General features: G+C 50.9%; 1 protein-coding gene across 3 annotated transcripts in view; it reads right to left on the reverse strand.

Moving 5' to 3' along the window:
* Window positions 1-20,147, reverse strand: part of ABR (ABR activator of RhoGEF and GTPase) — a 196,330-nt gene that overhangs the window by 140,898 nt on the left and 35,285 nt on the right. The window contains exon 1 of one of the 3 annotated variants that reach the window (XM_084802752.1): window positions 8,564-8,716. The exons of 1 other annotated variant lie outside the window; for it this stretch is intronic. Coding sequence is in view for 1 of the 2 variants with exons in the window: in XM_084802750.1 (XP_084658876.1) it covers window positions 2,137-2,197 (61 nt within the window). In the remaining variant the exon portion in view is untranslated. Of the gene's footprint in view, window positions 1-2,136; window positions 2,498-8,563; window positions 8,717-20,147 lie in introns of those variants that run through there. One more of the 3 variants, XM_084802750.1, reaches the window with a different exon arrangement.

Consider the following 20,147-nt stretch of genomic DNA (forward strand, 5'->3'; position numbering starts at 1 on the left):
CATTTGTGGAAGCCCTGTGAGCCTGGTAAAGAGAAAGCCTCCACAGAGGCAAAGGAACTTCCCCCTGGGAGCCACGGAACCATGTTGCCAGGCAAGTGACAGCCTGGGTATTTGTTTAACTTGGGTTCCTGTCAGAAAGAAAACTTGATGGCTAACAGCCTAGATATGACTGCACAGGACCTCCCCAGGAAGCCTGCTGCTACAGACTCCCAATTAAGCCTTTCCAGAAAGGGAGGTGGAGACACCACGCACAATGACAAGTTAGTGCCCCTGCCCACCACCTCACCCACCAGCTGCCCCAGGGCCTTACAATAGGTTAGAGACAGCTCAGATACCAGGCTGCTGGAGTAAGGATTGGTTTATAGAGCATCCCCCAAAGAAGCCCTTGGCCTAATTCCCTGCTCTAACATTCCTCTAGTCAGGAATTCTTGAGGCCAATTTTGCTCCTCAAGTCCAGGCTGGGGCTGCAGGTGGGGACCTGGATGATCAAGTTAGTTATAGAATTATCTTTAGTAATAGAGTGAAAGCCACAAATAGCTTTCCATAGGAGCCTGTATGCTTTGGGAAATAAGGAAAGCAGGAATGGGTTTTGCAGAAAGCCAGAAATACCCAGGAGCACAAGCAGCAGATGAGTATGAGGCATTCTTATGACTGCTGTTTGCAAAAACACAGCTAAGCAGAGGTCACTAATCCGTCCTTTGAGTCAGGAGCTGATCTGCATCAGGCCTCTGAACAGATGTGTGTCCCCATTTGCACAGACACACGTGTGTGTACACACACGCCACACAGCTGTGAGCCCTGACCTTCACCCAATGATGCTGGCCCTCTACCGGAAAAGAGCAGATGGACTGGCTGGGTTTGGCCAGGACGGACACCCGGGGGAACCAGATTTCGTCTCTTTGATGTTGAAAACCCAAAGCAGAATGAACCATCACAAGGAGCACTGCTGGGAAGAGGAGGAGGGGCAGGAAACTGGGATGAGAGGCTGGTTAGAAAATAGGAGGAGTGCAGGACTCCAAGGGATGCAGAGGACAGAGGCAGCTCCCAAAGGGATGCAGAGGGCAGAGGCTGAGTGGTGGGTAATGCAGAGACACACGGAGGCAAGACCTCCAGGCTCAAGACAGATATCTCCTCTCACCCATGGAATATAACTGCTAATAAGGAACTCAAGCCAGGTTGACCCTTCGAAATGTCCTTGTTCCATGGTACCTCATGTTCAGAGTCACCCACCTAGCTGTAGCTGCCTCAGGGCTGGGGTGTGCTGAGAGGGAGTAAGAGGGTTCCCAGCATTTCCATAGCAAAAAGCAAAATCCACACTGTCTTCCTTAGAGCCCAGCAGGATCATCTATCTCCCTACACCACAGAATGCCAACGAGTTAAAGAGAGGGCGAGGAGGGCGACACAGGCAGTGCCACCTAAGGCTTGGGGGGGGGATGGCGCTGGCGGGAATGGTTCCCATTTTAAGTCCCAGTGATCAACTACACATCCCCCCGAGGCTGTACAAGAGCAATCACATGATCGTGGCTGATTTGGGAGCGAGGGGGTGGAGTGCTGGAGGTTCCCCCCCCCCTTCATTTGCTTTTCTGGGTGGTGGTGGTGGTAGTGATGAGAATGCGGGTGGTGATGAGGCTGGAAAGAGGGGCTGGCCCTTTCATCCAAATGGCCCCCACAGAGATCCGTACCTACAGTCTCTCTGCCAACCTGATCCCATTATCAACCCGAATCACACACCCGGAATGTCCCTGAGGTAGTAAACTAGACAGTCTAAGACTTTTCCCAAAATGGCCTTTCTGCTTCAACGTGGGGAGAAAAGCTGCCAATCTAAAAGGCAGAGATAGCCCCCTAAATAGGGCGCTTCCCACTCCCCGAGCACTAGAGTACTGGGTTACACAACAGGTGGGTGGAGTGACTCAATTCCCCCAGCTCCCACCCGTTCGAGCCCACCTCCCATCTGAAGTCTGCTTTGAGGACCCCACATCGCTCCCCCCTCCCTGGCTGGCTGCACACCTGGCGGACCATGCCCTCAAACCCATGCCAGTCACCGGGTGCACCTGGGACCCTGAGGACATCAAGGCACCTCAAAGGGTAGAGGGTCTCCCTCCCATGCCTCGCCCAGCGGCCCACGCGCACACGTACTGCTGTAGAGGGTGTCGATCCAGGAGAGGCGCGGCAGGCCCCGATGGCTAAGCGGCTCCATGCCGGCGGCTCAGTGCGGCAGAGGCTCCTTGGTCAGAAGGGAAACCCGACCCTCATCGCACACAACAAAGGAGGGAGGGCGCTGGCGGGCGGGGTGCCGGGAGGGGTGGCCAGACTCGGAGGCCGAAGTTACAGAGCTCAGGGTGGAGGCGGGAGAAAGAGAGAAACAGAGAAACAGGTAGCAGGGAGGAGCAAGCCGTAGCTGCCAAGGTGAGGGCAGGGGGGGGAGCGCCCCCGGGAGCCGAGTGCGCGGTTGCGGCCGCGGCGAACCCGCTGCGGATCTGGGAGCCGCGGCCCCGCAGCCCGCGCGCTCCAACTAGCAACTTCCCGGGGGCTGCGCTGTGCCCGGGGCGGGGAGGGGGGCGGAGGCGGCAGCCAATCCGCGTAAAGCTCAGCGCCCCCACCCCCAGTCGCAGCGGGGCTGATGGGGTGTGAGAGCAGCCCGCAGCCCCACCGACTGCCTCCAGCTGGCCCACAGAGCTCCCGCGGGGTCTCCGGGCGGCGATGCAGGGCCAGAGGCTCCCCTCCTCCTCCAGTTGGACTCAGCATAAATTCTAGGAACCCGTAGACTAGGGAGACCTATGGGCCCGCAGGAGTGACATCACCTGCCACCCCAGGATCTCTAAGCACGATTTTGGGGCTGGTGCAGTTGCCAGGCTCCACCCCTAGACAAGCATGGGCAGCGCAGTGTGGATTGGGTTAATGTCCTGCACCCCGCTGTCAGGCCGGGCCACCCAGGGATTGTTTTCCTACCAAACCTTAAAGCTAGCGCCCCATCTATTCAAACACCCTTGACCTTACAGCCCATCAGTTCCCGCTCCATACGAGGGGTGGGTGGCTGAAGTAAGGCGACGGCAGGGGTCAGGGTCAACCACTGGCATCTGAGGAAGGACCTACTCTCATATGTGCCCCTTTGAGGCAGCGAGACAAACTGGGGTACACAAAGCCCTGGGCTCTCCCAATTCCTCCAGGTGACCCCTGGCCTGAGTGCAGGAGAGCTGTTATTTATGCATAATCACATGGGAGTTAAAGGGAGATGGAGTCAGATGCCTCAGAGTCTTAAACAAAATTCCAAACGGTGACCTCAACAGCACCGAAGGCTTGGGGGAGGGGGCGCTGATGATAGGGCAACTTTCCCAACCTCCTTGGGCCAAGTGACTTGGAGACAGAACTGGTCTAAAAGGGAGTCAGGCTACGGTGATCCAGGACGCCTATTTCCTGAATTCTCAGGGAAGGAGGGAATCGAACCCACGAAGGAAAACCTGGATTAGACCTTTCGTATACCAGGATACAGAACATTTCTAATAACAGAGCAATTCCCATCCCATCCCATCTTCAGACAGCTCATGGCAAAACCTCCTTGGGCTCCAGCCATACAGAGGTCTACAAAGAGTTAAGCTCCCCTTATGTCCTCTATAGGGGGCAGTGTTGTTAGCTATCTGCAAGGACTCCTCCTTCCAAACAAGCTCAAATACCGTTTTTGAGGAGTAGACGCAGACCCAGCTGCGTGCCTGGACACTGGCCTCCACAGATGCCCAAGAAGAGCTATCGGCCATCAATGCACAGGACAGAGCCCCTCCGCCTCTGGGAGGTTCAAGGGTAGACGCTCTTAATGTGTGGGAGCCCCTACGGGGGGGGGGGGGGGGGGAGGTGGCTATAGCAGATGGAGGATCCTCCTGTACCCACTGCCCTCTCATGACCCCAGTTCTAACCCAAGCTTCTGGTTCTGTGGCTTGCGGGTTCCCTCCCACTGTCCCTGACTGGCATATGAGATTGGGAGGGCCAAGCCGACACCTGGAGCATAGCAAAGGAGGGGGCCGAGCGTCTCCAGCGAGACTATCCAGAAATAGAGTTCCGGGACGGGAAAGGGAGCAAGCAGGCCCTCTGAGGAAGCAGAGAGAGAGAAAGGACAAGGGCGTTGCTTATTCTTGCGTAGCACTGTCTGAAGGCCTAGAACACGCCTGGATACAGCTCTCAGCTACAAACCCTTGAAGGCTGTGGCACCGACCCCCTCCCCACAATACACCACATGATACACTACAGGGATTTTTTTCCTGCCGGGCCCCAACCCCACATCTCCACATCCGGTGTTAACTGTGAGGAGGCCATGGATATATGTTTCTATGTGAGTCACATACATTTGCATATATTTTACATTTTTTATCTATAAAGGCTTGAGCAAGCTATTTTCAGTGTGTTTTCCCCCCAACTAAAATGTTGCCGTTGCTCTCAATCTTGCCCAGGATGGTTCCCTCCACAAAACACCATGGAGTACAGAAACAATCTTGCAGGTCACAGTGCTGATACTGGACACTGAATACTTGGTGTTTCTAGCTTGGATCTTAAGTATTTTTTTTTCCCCCACAAGGATGATCCCTCTGTGAGCATCACTGTTACTTCAGTTTCCTTCTTTCCTTACCCTCCCCCTCTTTTCGCAGCACCAGGAACTGAACCCAGGGCTACACTCACGCCCTCTACCACAAAGCTGTGTCTCCAGCTCTTTTGGGGGCAGACAGTGTGGTGGTGTGGATGAGAACAGCCCCTGCAGGCTCACACAGCTGAATACTTGGTCCTTGGTCAGAGAAACTGTTTGAGAAGGATTAGAGAGTGTGGCCTTATTAGGAGAGGTGTGTCACTGGGGGCTAACTGAGGTTTCAAACACTAGGACTTGAGGCCTGTGCTACCAGGCAAGGCACAGCCCCTATCTCAGTTTTCTGAGTTTTTCAGATGAGAAAACGGCAGCACAGCTCAGTGACCCAACCACACGTTGTGTGCTGGGAGCCTATGCGCACCACCTCACCGGCACAATGCAAGGCGTTGAAGGTCCCTGAAAATCTCTTGCTGGGAAGCCCTTACATTTTTGTTCCATAACCATCTGCCCACCTGTTGCGTAACAGTTTCATCTAAGACTGACACATTCTATCCTGCTGGGAAGCTCCGTAAGCAGGAAAGTAAACAACTTTAAAACAGTTTCAGGAAGTCCCAGAAACTGACCAGGTTCACTAGGCCCCACCTTTTGCCAGAGTAAACAATACCAGCTTCTGGTCAGATGGAAAGGAAGCCCAGCCGAGCTGCTGGGAAGAAGGTTCGGACCAGTCCAGCCAGTCGAAGCAGCAGAAACCTGGACCAGAGTCGTTTGGAAAGGACACTTTAACCTTTTAAGCTGCCTGAAGGCTGTGTGTGCACTGCGCTCCAGGGTTCCCAGATTTGCACACTGTTACCCCTTTAGAGTGGGCCTTGGTGATGCAGCTGTCTGAGTCATTTCTGCTCCTGTAAGGAACCCCAATAAAACCCATTGGATCACCAAGTTGGATTTTGATGGCGTCCATACTTTGCTCTGTCCTGGCTCCCTGTCAGGGGCGAGTAGACTTGTATGTTGCTTCTCCCCAGGAGAAGTTTGGTCACACAACACTACACCTGACCTATTGTCTTAGGAAGAGTCTCCTCACACAGCCTCATTCTCACCTTGTTCACAGAGCGAAGTGGGTGGGCCTGGGAGCACCGCGATGCCTCCAGTTAAATCAAAGGACACTGAGGATGGAGAAAGGCTGGGGAAAGATCCTAACTCAACACGCACTCTGGGAACTAAGGAGTTAAAAGAGGCTTCCTCCTCTGCAGTTTGCCCAAGGCCTGCTATCTTGAAGTGCTCTTGTCCCCAGCTATCTGCCTCAATCTGTCTGAGCAGCAGGGAGGTACCCTTGTGGGCACACCTCCCTGATTCAGCTAAGTGCCCCGGCTTTCAGATGTGTGATGCTCCTGGAGGCACTGAGTCAGCGTTCAGTGCACCACTCCAGCCAAGCCCCTAGAAACCAGTCCCCATCTGCTCCTAAAGGCCCACCCTCTCCATAGCCCCAACCTGTGCACGCAGTATAGTTTACCCTGTCCCCCACCATCTCCGAGGTGATGGTTACCTGCCTGCTCCTCCCTCATCGTTAAGATTTAAGGTTGGTTACACAGCCTAGAGTGTTGTGCTGGTGGTGTTGAGGGGCCGAGTGGAAAAGACATAGACCCATTCTGAAGACCAGCAGCCTCTTGGGCAGGATGCAAAAGTTGGTGATGCGACCTATGTAGCTCTACTCTTCTTCCCTTCTCATGCTGGCAACACAGCCTCGCTCTGTGTGTGACTCAGTGGTCACTGCTAGCAAAACAAAAATAAAAGAAATAAATAAATGAGTCTCTATTGCTGGGGCCAAGCAGGAAGCATCAGAGTATATAAACCTCCAAAAAACACTATTACAGCAATGTGACCTCACACACACACACACACACACACACACACACACACACACACACGAGGTTTTTGCCAAAAGCAAAAAAACTGCCTGTATGCATGTTAAACCAGGTGTAGCAGTGTGTATGCACACCTGTGATTCTGGTTACTTTTGAAGGCTGAGAGGGGAGACTGCAGACAGGATGTAATATATAAGAAATTAAATTAATACAAAAAGCACATGGTAGACTGGAGAGATGATTGCTCTTCCAGAGGACCCAAGTTTGCCTTCCAGCATCCGTGTGCCAACTCAGACCATCCTGTAACTTCAGTTCCAGGGGATCTGACCCCCTCTTCTGGCCTCTGCAGGCATTAGGTACACACACAAAGCATAGACATACATGCAGGTGAAACACTCAACTGCATAAGATGAAAAGATTTAAAAGTGCATATAAAAGTTAACCAAGATTAATGACATGATCAGGATGAACGGCCGCTCACGCTGACTGATGCCCAACTGCCAGGCGCTGTTCTGCGTGCTTCACAAGCTGCTTCTGGCTTAATCCTCAACAGTAAGCCCTCAAGATAGGTGCTACTATTAGCTCCATCCCATAGACAAAGAAACAGAGGCACAACTGGCCAGCCAGCAGAGGGCGACACTTGAGAATGAGTCAAGTCGGCTTATGAACCAGTGAATAAACAGAAGAGGTAAGCCCGGGGAAGGAGAAATTGGAGCTGTGTGGAAAGGCAAAACGGTGTCGTTGCAGAACTCCCAGGGGCCACCGATAAGTCAACAAGAAGAGAATTGTTTCCCAAAGAAAACCACATCTACTACAGCAGGTCAGATGACCCTGCAGACAAGCTGGAAAGCGATCCAGAGACAGTCTGTTAGGGTCAGGTCCCCAACCCTCTGCTGACAGGGCTGAGACCAGGCTCAGGCTTTTCCAACCTTAGTCTTCACAGATGCGGAGGGTGGTCCCACATAGATCAGGCAGCTGACCTCCGGGTAGCTTATCAGCCCTGAAAGACCGTAAAGCTGCCTCTCTAAAAGATCCTGGGGTAGCCCGGCTTTCCGTTCCCTGGTGTGAACGTGTATGTGTGTGGTTGGGCTTTCTGTTTGTTTTCTGAGGTAGAGTCTCACACTATGTAGCCCTGGCTGGTCTGGAACTCACTGTGTAGACCAGGCTGGTCTCAAACTCACAGGGGAGTGCTGGGATTAAAGGTATGTGTTATCATGCCTGGCAGGTAGCCTGTTTTTACACCCTATTTCATTTCCTTTTCCTTGGTAGGGCAAAACAGCGTTTACTGTTCTCAGAATTCATCTTCAATGCTAAAGTCTGGAAAGAAGAAAATTCCCAGAGCCGTGAAGGGTGGGGGGTGGGGCGTTCAGTAGGCACAGTGCTTACTACCAAGCCTGAGAGCCCAAGTTTCGCCCTCAGGACCCACACGGCATGCGGCAGACTCCCCCAGTTTGCCCTCTGATCTCTCCTGACCTCCATATAGGCTCCGCGGCACTCATGTGTGCATTTACACACATACACGCGCACACACACAATGTATAAATGCAAAATTAAAATACTTTAATAAGAAAATTCCCCAGGCCAGGCATCCCATGAGTTGCCTTTCAAGGAGACGGCTTGGTCCAAGACTCTGTCTTTTGCCCTTTTCCAGCCTCTTGGCTTTTCTAGAGACAGATCTACAGACAACAGAAACTGCCTCCAAGCCCCAACCCCACCGGCCCGAGACTCATTCCCCTATGGAAGTGTTATGTCAGTTTGAGTCGTGGGAAAGGTCCGCATCCCTGACAAGATATAGACTGGCCTCCATAGGACCGCATTCACAGTCTTATGCTTTCCTCTGTCCCTACCAGGACGATCCCCAGGGACAGACAGCAGCAGGCGCATCATGCACACCGATTTCCTGGGCCCTATCCCCACAGCCAGGCACCAGAAAGAGTTAACATCATGGCAGAGCAGCTGGCTTAGATGAGGGTAATCCAAAGCAATTTAGGGGAGGGTCCCTCCCCAAGCTCCAGCTAAAGCGACCCTCCTCTAACAATTTTCAGCCCTCATCACCCAGGGGTCAACTTGAGAATTTCCCTAAGTCAATGAGAAACCTCAACAGGCGAGTCTAGAGCCCCCTCCCGCATTTACTTACCTCTGAGCCCCCATCAGCCTTTGGAAAGATGCCAGATGAAGAAGACACAAGGATCCTCAGAATCCCCAAAAACCCAGAGATCAATTTCAAAGGCTGCAATCTGCTCAGCTCCAAGGCAGCCAGAGTCAAGTCCAGCAGAGGTCAGAGCTCACAGGCCGGCCCTTTGCCCTGCCCCAAAGCTGCTGTGCTTTCCACCACACCACAGCCCAGCCGGGTTCTGCAGATGCATCCCAGCACCAACACTGCTCTGCCACGAGCTCTGACGCCACCCTCCCCTCCGGCTGGCCCTGTCCCCTCAGGCTCAGGAGCAGTTTCAGGGCCTGAGAACCATCAAGGAGATGGCATCAAAACCTAGGAAGGCAAAGACAAAGTAGCCACTGACCCTGGACGGTGCTGCTTGCCTTGGTAGAGCCTCATTTCGCAGATTTAAGGGTCCAGCCCGAGGGTCTGGGGCAGTGTCTCTTTAAGCTTCAGGCCTCTCTTAAGGCAACTTCTCTCTGCAGTCAACTCCTGTTACCACTGGTCCTGCGGCAGAGAGCAGGGACTCTCAGGTGCCATCTGGTGGCCAAATGGAGTGGCACCTCAGCCGCTCAAGGTGTTCTAGATAGGCAGCCTCAAAGGACTTGGACTCAAACCTCAGCTTCTCCAGCAGACTCTATATCGGGCTGCAGGTTACCACTGTGAGCAAAGAGTCTGGGAAAGCCAGGAAGAACAAGAGTATTGCGGGCAGAATGCACCCCCGCCCCATCGGACAATCCTCCAGTAACATCTTTCTTTATTTTTATCTTGACTTATGTGTATGCCTGATGACCCTGCCCCCCTCCCCCTCAGTTATAGGCAGTTGTAAGCTTTGTGACATGTGGGTACTGGGAACTGAACCCAGGGCCTCTGAAAGAGCAGCAAGTGCCCTTAACTGGTAAGCCATCTCTCCAGCACCCCAGCCAGCACCCCAGTAACATCTTAAAGGAGGAGAGCCCTCATCTCCCCGCTTGCCAGCTATAAGGGGCTTGAGACACAGCTGAACACAACCACGTCTTCTCGTCACAATCAGTGGTTCTTAGCTGGGAAAGGAGCAGCTGCCAGTGCTGTACCAAAAAGGTTTTACTTGATATTGTTTGGTCCGTTCCCCCCGCCCCCCACTTTTGGCTTTTCAGGACAGGTTTGTTTCTCTGTGTAGTCCTGGCTGTCCCGGAACCTGCTTTGTAAATCAGGCTGGCCTCAGACTCTCAGAGATCAACTGCCTCTGCCTCCAGACTGCTGGGATCAAAGGTGTGCGCCACCACACCTGGCTCCAGAAAGAGTTTTTTAAAATGCGAGGGATTGAGGTATTCAAAGGGCAGAAGCCAGCAATGCCAAAAGAGCACCTGTCCCTAATGTCAGCAGTGCCGATGGCACTCCATGGTTACAGATGGCCCCTTGGCAAACTCTGAAACTCATTTTCTTTTCCCATAATGCTGGGTTTGGTGTCTTTCTTAGCCAAACACACATGGGTCAGAGGTCAATTTGCAGTCAGTTCGTGATCCTTTCCTTCCACCGCATGAGTCCTGGAAATCCAGCTCCAGCTAGCCAGCAAGCTCTTTTACCCATGGAGGGAGCCATCTTTTTGGCCCAACGTCAGCTTTATAGACTTAGGGCTTGAAGGGAAGGTTCTACAAGGGATGCCAACACTCAAGGTTGTCCCTGCCTAGAAGCCAAGCACACAGATCTGCAACCAGTCAACCCCTCTGGGTTACATTCTGGAAGGGAGACGCAGCGGGGCTGGCATGTCAGAAGTGCAAAGATGATCCCCGAGAAACCACAGGACCACCCACCTCACTCCCTGTTTCTTTTTCTTTTTCTCTCTCTCTCTCTTCTCTCTTCTCTCTTTTTTCTTCTTTGGTTTCTCAAGACAGGATCTCTGTGTTAGCCTTGGCTGTCCTAAAGTAGCTTTGTAGACTAGTCTGGCCTCGAACTCACAGAGATCCACCTGCCTCTGCCTCCCAAGTGCTAGGATTAAAGGCGTGCGCCACCACGCTGGGCTCACCCTGTGAGCCATGCTCTCCGCTCAAGAACTGTCCCGGGTTGTGCACCCCTCATATAATGTGCTTTCAGCTTCTTGTTATAGAACGCTGTGACTCTGAATTTTGTCTCTGCGCCCTGTTGCAGGCTGCTCGGCACAATCGCACACACATAATCTGAGACGACACACATGACTCAAATCCTGATGGAGGGACAGTGAGAAAGAATGGGACAGGAAGCAACAGTCAGCGGAAGTTGTGAAGGGTCAGTTGGTTTGAGCAGTCCCAGGCTTATTAGGCTGATGTCCTAGACCTGAAGTTCTGACGGAAGTCTCCTGCATCTCAAAGCCACAGACAGCGTGCGGCGAGACTACTATCCCATGCCATTTCTCTCTTTCTAAGGCACCACCTGGAGAAAGGCACGTTCTGTTCTCTCATCTTCATTCATTCTCATCCCCGCCCCTGCCCCCTGCCCCCAGCTCTCCTCTTCCTTTTGCAGTGTTAGGGACCAAACCCTATATCTTAGCCATGCTAAGCAGGTGTTCTCCCACTGGGCTATATAGAGCCCTAACCCTCGTTATTTGCCTGGGCCCTTTGGCCCATCCTACACACCCCTATGGATTCCCCAGGACATTTCCCCCTCCTTCTTCTTGCTGTTGCTTGCCTTTGTGCCTCCGCACAGGTTGATCTAGCTGGTTAAAATGTTCCGTCCTCGGGGCTATAGAGTTGGCTCAGTGGTTAAGAGCACTTGTTGCTTTTGCAGAGGACCCAGGTTCGGTTCCCAGCATCCACACAGTGGTTCAAAAGTATCTGATCCAGGGGATCCGATGTGCATTTCTGACCTCTGTGGCACTGGGCACACAAGTGATATAAATACATGCATGCCAAACACCCCCACATATAAAATAAAATAAGTCTTTTGCAACAGTTAGAGAAAATGTTCTTTCCTTATCCTGGCAAGGTAGCATAATAATAGCCATTATTTCTGTGCGTGAGGGGCCGAAAAAGAAAGGCTGCAGTAAGCAGGAAGCTAGCCTGAGTGGCATCACGAGACCCTGTCTCCAGCAAACAAATCAAAACACCGCTTCATCCACCCTGCCTGAGCATCTCCAACTTACACTGTGGCGCTACACTGAAATATCAAGGCTCCTCTTTCTCTAACAACCAAGCCAGGGAGACCTGCTTCTCTCTGTCTGAGTCCTTACTACTCTTAAAAAGTCATTCAGGGCCTGGAGAGATGGTTCAACTGGTTAAGAGCACCGGCTGCTCTTCCAGAGGACGCAGGTTTGATTCCTAGCACTCACGTGGTGGCTGGCCACCATGAGTGACTCCAGATCCACAGGATCCGGCATCCTCTTCTGGCCTCTGGGGGCACCAGGCACACGTGTGGTGTTCAGACATACCCGCAGGCAAATCTCCTGTACATATAAAATCAAGTTTTTTGTTTTTTAAATTTAAGGTCATTCAAAGCCATCTCCTGCTGGACAGCGAGTGCTCAGAGTCTCAGGGAATCCCAGCATACTGTTCAAATGAATAAGTGGTCCCTAGCTACAAAGAGCCTACCATTAAGCCGTATAGATATTTAGCTATTTGTTTATTCCACCAACTGGGTGGTTGACAGGTGGCCACATCCTCTGAAGTGACTGTAGGGGAACCTAAGATCAGATTTGGGGCAGGACAGTTGCTGCTCTAATTATTCTCTTAACTGCTTACACAAAGCCCCAACTGAAGACTCCCCCAATGCACAGCCTCCCCTGCTGAGCAGCCAACATCCTATGCTGCACTCTTTTCTACCCAATCAGGTTCCAACGTGGAAATAGAATAGAATCCTAGAAAAGATTCAGCCCACTAAGGGGATTTCAGTCTCCGTAACTGGGGTGCTTCTCCTAGACCTGCCCTAAATTTGCAAGGCAGTTTGGTTTTGGAGCAGGGACGTGCACTATCACTCGAGGCAGCCCGCTTGGCCTGGATACTCAGCTCTCTGGAGGGTGGGAAGCCTGGGGATCTGGAAGAAGAGTTGGGTGGTTGACAGTGATGCTGAGCTGCTCTGCCTGGGGCACTCCAGGCTGCAGCTGGGAGATTCCCAGAGTCGACTTGATGCACTCCCAGCTCTCGGAGGCCTCTAACCAGGCAGTCTGGAAACCTGCTTTTCAGATCGGTACTGGGAGAAGTTGCTGGAACCTCACTGTGGTCTCCATTCCAGGACAGTCAGCCTGCTTGAGAGCAGGAGGACTGAGCCAAGGAGATCTTGTGTAAGGCTGTGTGCCGGGGTTCCCAGTGACTGCTGAGTGGGCCATAGGGTCCCAGAGAATGCAGGACTCACCTGGTCTGCTGGGGTCTGCAAGGTTTCATTTATTGGGCCTTTACCACAGAAAACCAACTGAGGCTATCAGGGTCCATATTCCAGATGAGGGGTGTGTGTGTGTGTGTGTGTGTGTGTGTGTGTGTGTGTGTGTGTGTGTGTCTGTGTGTCTGTGTTACCAGGGTTGGCACTAAGATTCCATGCATGCTAAGTAGGTAAGCACTCTATTACTGAGCTATATGCTCAGCTCTTTTATGTTTCTTCTTCCTGCTCCCCCAGGGGTTTAATCTGAGGTTCTTGCCAGTTTCTTACCTGCTACCTAGTAAGGATGTTCTGGTGTATTGAATTCACTTTAGGTCCTACCTTTCTCCTCCTGTCCAATGCTTTGAATATGATCTGTGCCTCCTGGACTCATGCAGAAGTCTAATTTGCAAAGCCATATGTTAACAGTAGTAAGGTGGCAGAAACTTAAAGCTGAAGAGATGGCTCAGCTGTTGAGAGTGTGCGCTGCTCAAAGTGGGTGGTGGTGCACACCTGTAACCCCAGCACTGGGGGGGGGGCAGGATGGGGGGAGAGGCAGGGGGATCTCTGTGAGTTTGAGGCCAGCCTGGTCTACAAAGTGAGTCCAGGATAGCCAAGGCAAGAGAGAGAGAGAGAGAGAGAGAGAGAGAGAGAGAGAGAGAGAGAGAGAGAGAGAGACAGATAGACAGACAGACAGACAGATAGACACATATTAAATAAATCATTTTAAAAAGAGAATAGAAACCTAATCTGCATATGATCTTTCAAGCAGGGACTTTGCTTTGTCTTGTTGTTTGCAGTGTTGCCGATTGAACCCAGAGCCTCACATTCTAGACAACCACTCTACCAAGACATCCAAAGGAGAGAACTCTAGTAAGTGATTGGGCCGTTAAGGGAGAGCCCTTCATGAGTGAATCCCAGTGGCTTTGTAAAGAAAGGGAGAGTGAGAACACGAAGAGAGGTGCACATGTGATCCTGCTGTGCGGCCATGAAGTCGAGGCAGACTGTCACCAGAACTTGCATTATGCTGTTTGAACTTCTCCAAAGCTGTGAGGCAAGTAAAAACTCTTCTTTATAAAGCAGTCTGCCTCAGAACTTTATTATAGCAATGAAAGGCCAATGAGTATAATGGACTAATAATACGACAACCACAAATATGAACGTTTGTTGTGCCAGTGATGCCGTAAGCAGTTGCTGTGTATTAAGACCTTCATGTACCACAGTGTCTCAAGGCCTCCATAGAAGCCACGCCCCACCCACCCCTCAACCTTCTTTCCTACATGCCTAAACATGTCTCTCCTCAGCAGGAGGGAAAGAACACTGCACTGAGCATACCCTGGAATGCTGAGGGCTGAAAAAGTTATTTATTATCCATTCAGATATTTCTAAAGCCCTTCATGAGACAGGGCTTCTGGGTGTGGAAGAGAAGGCTCAGGGGTTAAGAACAGAGCCTGCTCTTTCCAAAGGATCTGGGTTCAGTTCCAAATACCAACATGACATCACACAATTTAAAGGGCTCTGGTGCCCTCTTCTGGCTTTGGAGGGCACTGCACACATATGGTGTATAAACATACATGCAGACAGAACACTCGTAACAAAATTAAAATAATAATTTTTTTAAAGGCAGGGTTTATTTTCCCAATATATTTTTTTATTATAGGTTTAAAACATGCCTGGGAATCTCAGAGGCCGGGCAATACCTGGTGGATGCAGAGAGTAGCCTGCACAGTGTGTTATGGGGCAGGTGGTTACCATTTACAACTGAGGTAATAAGTAAATGCCTTCTGTCCTAGTTAGGAATTTTTTGTTGTTGTTGTTGTTTTCGAGACAGGGCTTCACTGTGTGGCCTTGGCTGTCCTGGACTCACTTTGTAGACCAGGCTGGCCTCAAACTCACAGAGATCCGCCTGCCTCTGCCTCCCGAGTGCTGGGATTAAAGGCGTGTGCCACCATGCCTGGCCTAGTTAGGATTTTAATTTTTATTATTACACCATGACCAAAAGCAAGTTGAGGAGCAAAGGACTTATTTGGCTTATACTTTCACATCATAGTTCATCCTAGATAAGGAAGTCAGAACAGGAACTCAAAGAGGACAGGAACTCAAATGCAAGAACTGATGCAGAGGCCACACTCAGCATAAATGGCTCGCTCAGCCTGCCTTCTTATAAAACCCAGGGCCACCAGCCCGTGGATGAGACCACCCACAATGGGCTGCCCCCCCCCCCATCGATCACTAATTAAGAAAATGCCATACAGCCAGATCTATGGGAAGTGTTGTCTAAATTGGCATGCCTTTCTTTCAGATAATTCTAGCTTATGTGACATTGGCATCATAAACTAGCCAGCACAGCTTCAGAAGGAAGCAGGATTCCAACTGAGGCATGGGATGGCAACTAATGTTTCAGTGGCAAATATAAAGGAGTGGAAAGTCAAGGCATTCTGGGAGAGAAGAAAACGTATAAAGAATCGCTGGGACAAAAATGAAGGAAGACAGGCAGACATGGAAGGTACATAACTTATAGTCCCAGACACTTGGGAGACTGAGGCAGGAATCACTTGTGCCCAGCATTAGAGACCAGTTTAGGCAACACAGTAAAACACTGACTTAAAAAAAAAGAAGAAGAAGATGGAGGTTGGAGAGATGGCTCAGAAGTTAAGAGCACTGACCACTCTTCCAGAGGTCCTGAGTTCAATCCCCAGCAATCATATGGTGGCTCACAGCCATGTGTAATGTGATCTGATGCCCTCTTCTGGTGTGGAGGTCTACATGCAGGCAGAACACTATATACATAATAATAAATAAATCTTAAAAAAAAAAAAAAGAAGAAGATAGAAGGAAGGCTATAAGTGTAGTGCACTCGGTGAAGTACAAGCTAAGCACACAACACAGAAAACCCTGCGTTTGAGCCCCAGCACCGCGTAAAAGCAAGTGTGGTGGTGTTCACCCATAATCCCAGTACTTGGTGGCTAAAGGCAGGAAGGTCAGACGTCCAAGGTTACATAGCTAGGCTACATAGCAAGTTGGAGGCGAGCCTGAGATATAGACAAGGAGACAGAAAAGGAGGAATAAGGGGAGGAGGATGGAGAAGAAAAAGAAAAGGGGCTGGGGAACTAGAATGGGTGCTTGGAGCCGGGTGTGGTGGCACACGCCTTTAGTCTCAGCACTCGGGAGGCAGAGGCAGGTGGACCCTCGTGAGTTCGAGGCCAGCCTGGGCTACAAAGTGAGTCCAGGACAGCCAAGGCTACACAGAGAGACCCTGTCTCGAAAAACAAAACCAAACCAAAAAAAAACAAAAAAGAACGGGTGCCTGAAGAAGACATGCTACTTGAGGGAGTTGCCTTAGCGTGAACTCAGAGACCTGTCACGGTATGAGTGACAATGGTCCCCGCAGGCTCATGTTTGAACACTTGGTCCCCTGGTAATGGAACTGTTCCGGAAGGTTTGGGAGGTGTGGCTTTGTTGGAGGAGGTGTGTCACTGGAGGTGGGCATTAAGGTTCCAAAATCCTACACCAATCCCCATTGGCTCCCTCTGCCTCATGGATATTGCCTCAAAATGCGAGCTCTCAGCTGCTGCTCCAGCCCCAGGCTCACCTGCCTGCTCTCTGCCATGAGCAGAGAAACTGTAAATCCCCGACAAACTGTTTCTTCTATTAAGTTGCCTCAGTCATGGTGTTTTGTCACAGCAATAGAAGTAAGTAAGACAAAACCAACAGGATTTTCAGCTCTTCTTAGGCCTGACCTCTCTCCTTCAATGCACACCTGACCTTAGGAGCAACGTTCCCATATTCGGCTACTGAAAAGCCCTTTAGTTAATGCGTTCCCAGTGTCACCAAGATTTATGTCCCAGGTACCATGACTATGTTAAACACATCGCTTCACCTTTCTGGTATGTGATACCTCCTGTGGTGGCGTTGGCATAATGTTCTTGTGAACTGTAACTGTGAACAGTTTCCCTTGTCCATTCAAATGCTGATTCCTCTACCGGTATCTGGTTTCAATCCAGACGTTGCATTGTGATGTTTATTCTAAGTATCTCCTGTCTCAAGTTTGTGTAAACATGCCCACCATTTGTTCTCTGTGTTGCCAATAAAAGCCAGCTAGCCAATGCTGAGCAAGACAGCGAATGGGGTGGGACAGCCTGGCCCAGTGAGGGGAGGAGAAAGATCTGGAAGGTAAGGAAGGGCACACGTGGAGAGGACCAGGAAGCACCAGGAGGAGCGAGCCGGACCTAGGATATGAGTAAAAAGCAAGTAATGGGAGGAATCTACACTAGCTTGGAGGTTTAGGATGGAGTGATTATTGCTCAGTATTGTGCTCTAGGCTAATTAAATAGATCCTGGTCTCTCTCTGTGGTTATTTGGGTATATCGCTGGTTAAGGAGCAACCACTGATTATACTAACATTATAAATCAATATTAAATATTAATAATCATTTCAACGCGGAAGACATAATCACTCCCCACAAAGGGTCACACTTCCGGCAGAAGGTTAGTGTGAAGTTTACGCTGTGGTTGTGCTACCAGTTATGAGGTTTCTGCAAGCCCCCTCACCAGATACCCCAGCGATGATCACTGCGGAGAAACTGAACTTCAGGCAGCACAGGCACAAGATGCCGATGTGAATCTATCAGCAGGGCTTTTTGTGTGTTTTCTTCCTCTTCGATTTTCTGACAGTTCCGTGCATAAATACAATGGGCACGATTATATTAGTTTTCTATAACCTGTTATTCCCTTTTCTCTTTCTCTGCACCCACCCTTCTTCCCTCTTCCCATCGAGTTCCCCAGTGGCTGTATCATTTAAGAAAATGACACCCCCTTCGAGAAAACCATCAACAATCAATAGCGCCTCCGGATGGGACGAGGCCTGATGAGCACCTCCTCTATTCGTGACGGCGTGTTGAAGGGCCCAGTCTCCCGTATGTACCTACTGTTACTATACGTTCATGACTACAGTGGCCCTCTTCCCAAGCTGGCTTCAAATTGGCAATCCTCCTGCCTCAGCTTCCAGAGCACCAGGATTTCAGTATGTGCCTCCATGACCAGCACCAGCAGAGTTTCTTAAGCAGTGTGTCAAGGGAACTGGCAGGGCCAGAGAGGAGCAAAGACAGACTCCCATGTTTTCACCTTAAATGAGGTCTAAGGCTCTGGGTCTTCTGGCATGCGGCCTGTGCCTAGAGCATCCCTGGCAGTAAGGGCACTTAATGATTTTGGAGCTAGTCTCAGGCATCTTTCTCACACTGGCAGCCCTAAACTGACAATAGGCTCAGCTAAGTAAGAATAATAAAGAAAAAGAACACATTTTAGGCAGGCAGTGGTGGCATACACCTTTAATCCCAGCACTCAGGAGGCAGAGGCAGGTGGATCTCTGTGAGTTCAAAGCCAGCCTGGGTTACAGAGAGAGTTCCAGGACAGCCAACAATACACAAAGAAACTCTGCTGAGGAAGAGAGAGAGAGAGAGAGAGAGAGAGAGAGAGAGAGAGAGAGAGAGAGAGAGAGAGAGAATGCTTTATTTTCTTCATTTTTGTTACTAGAAATGGAATCTCGGACCTTATGCTTTACTACCAAGACACACCTTCAACCCACTTAAGGAGCATTTTAATTTGTATTTGTTTGTTTTTTTCAAGACAGGGTTTCTCTGTGAGTAACCTTGGCTGTCCTGAACGTGCTTTGTAGACCAGGCTGGCCTCAAACTCACAGTGATGCATCTGCATCTGCCTCACTGAGTGATGGGATTAAAGGTATGTGCTCTGTCACGTCCGGTGGAGCATTTGAATTTGAATTTTGTATATTATGCCTGAGTCTGTGGCAGGGAGAGAGTACACAGGTACCAGCATACATCTACAGAGGTCAGAGGATGGCTTTCAGGAGTCAGTTCTCTGCTGCTGCTGTGCGTCCTGAAGACTAAATTCAGGTCGTCGGGCCCGCATGGCAAGCCATCTCACTGGACCCACCGCGCACATCTGAAGGAAAAATGTCTCAGAGGAGCACAGGAGGAAACTGAGGTCATCACTCTATAACCTGCTCCACCCAGCCCTCTTCGTAAATCCCCACGCCTCCGTTGCCCAAAGCTTGGACTTTGTAGAACGTTCTCTGTTCAGTGCTCTGAATAGGGTTGTCATGAGAGAAGTTCACACCACGTGGCTCACTTTCCTAAGGAGGTACCACTGAGCTTCTGAGACACATCCACACAGGAACTGGAAGCACAAAAGCTGTGAGGCACTTCAGGTCCCCCGCAAAGCCACCTGGGCAAAAGCGCTGTGCAGTACTGGGGAGTCACCTGCTTTAGGGGGTGCTTCTTGCAAGCACTGGCCTTTCCTGGGCCCAGGGAACACATTAGGGTGGCTAATTCAGAGCATTCAGGACACAGGCCCTGCCTGACCGTCTCTGGAGTGATGATGAAACAACAGCCCAGTGGCTGGCAAACCTCTGCCGCCTGCCTGCCTCTGGCAAAAGAGACCAGCCCCATGCCCACTTTTTAATCTGACAGGCAGAGGACAGGATAACACTGTGCCTGTGCCTCTTGACCACTCAGACAGTTCAGGGGCCTCCTCAGACAGAGACATGAGTGAGAGGGTGCCTGGCTCTCTTCTCTAGACCCAAAGTCGTCCAGACAACTCATTGCCCAATTCTTTATGTGCCACATTGAATCTTCTTCCAGCTTCCTATGATTGCACAAGTCTCTCTCCTAGGAAGCCACATGTTTATCACATGATGGTAGCCACAGGTCACCAGCAGAGGAAGAAAGGATGCCGGGAGGTTTCCTCTTCTGGATCTTGTTCTTATACAAAAACTGTAGGTAGTGAGTTCCCACAGGCAGCAGCCTAAGCTTTGGCTCCCCCCACCCCCCGGGGGATCGGCACAGGAAGAGGTCAGAACTTGGCTGTCAGTCTCCCCAGAGGGCAGCCAGTCCCCATGGTCCTTTCCTCTCAGCTGGACCTGGCCTCCAAGCCTTCTCTTCCTGTCAGATCTCTAACTGCTGGGGGTCAGTGTTCCCTAAGACTATGACATCAAAGCATGCTGCAGGCTGAGGAGACAGGGGCGTGTGCTGTTGTTGCGTCTGGCTGACTAGAGCCTCAGTTGTTTGGGTTAGCTCTTCAGAGGCCCTTTAGGAGAGCGAAGCTGTCTTTCACTAGGGTTTTAGGGCTTTGTTTGTTTGTTTGTTTGTTTGTGTTTTTCGAGACAGAGTGTTAGCCTTGGCTGTCCTGGACTTTCTCTGTAGACCAGGCTGGCTTTGAACTCACAGCGATCCACCTGTCTCTGCCT

Source organism: Acomys minous (genome assembly GCF_964271855.1).
Source record: "Acomys minous genome assembly, chromosome: 12".
NCBI lineage: Eukaryota > Metazoa > Chordata > Mammalia > Rodentia > Muridae > Acomys > Acomys minous.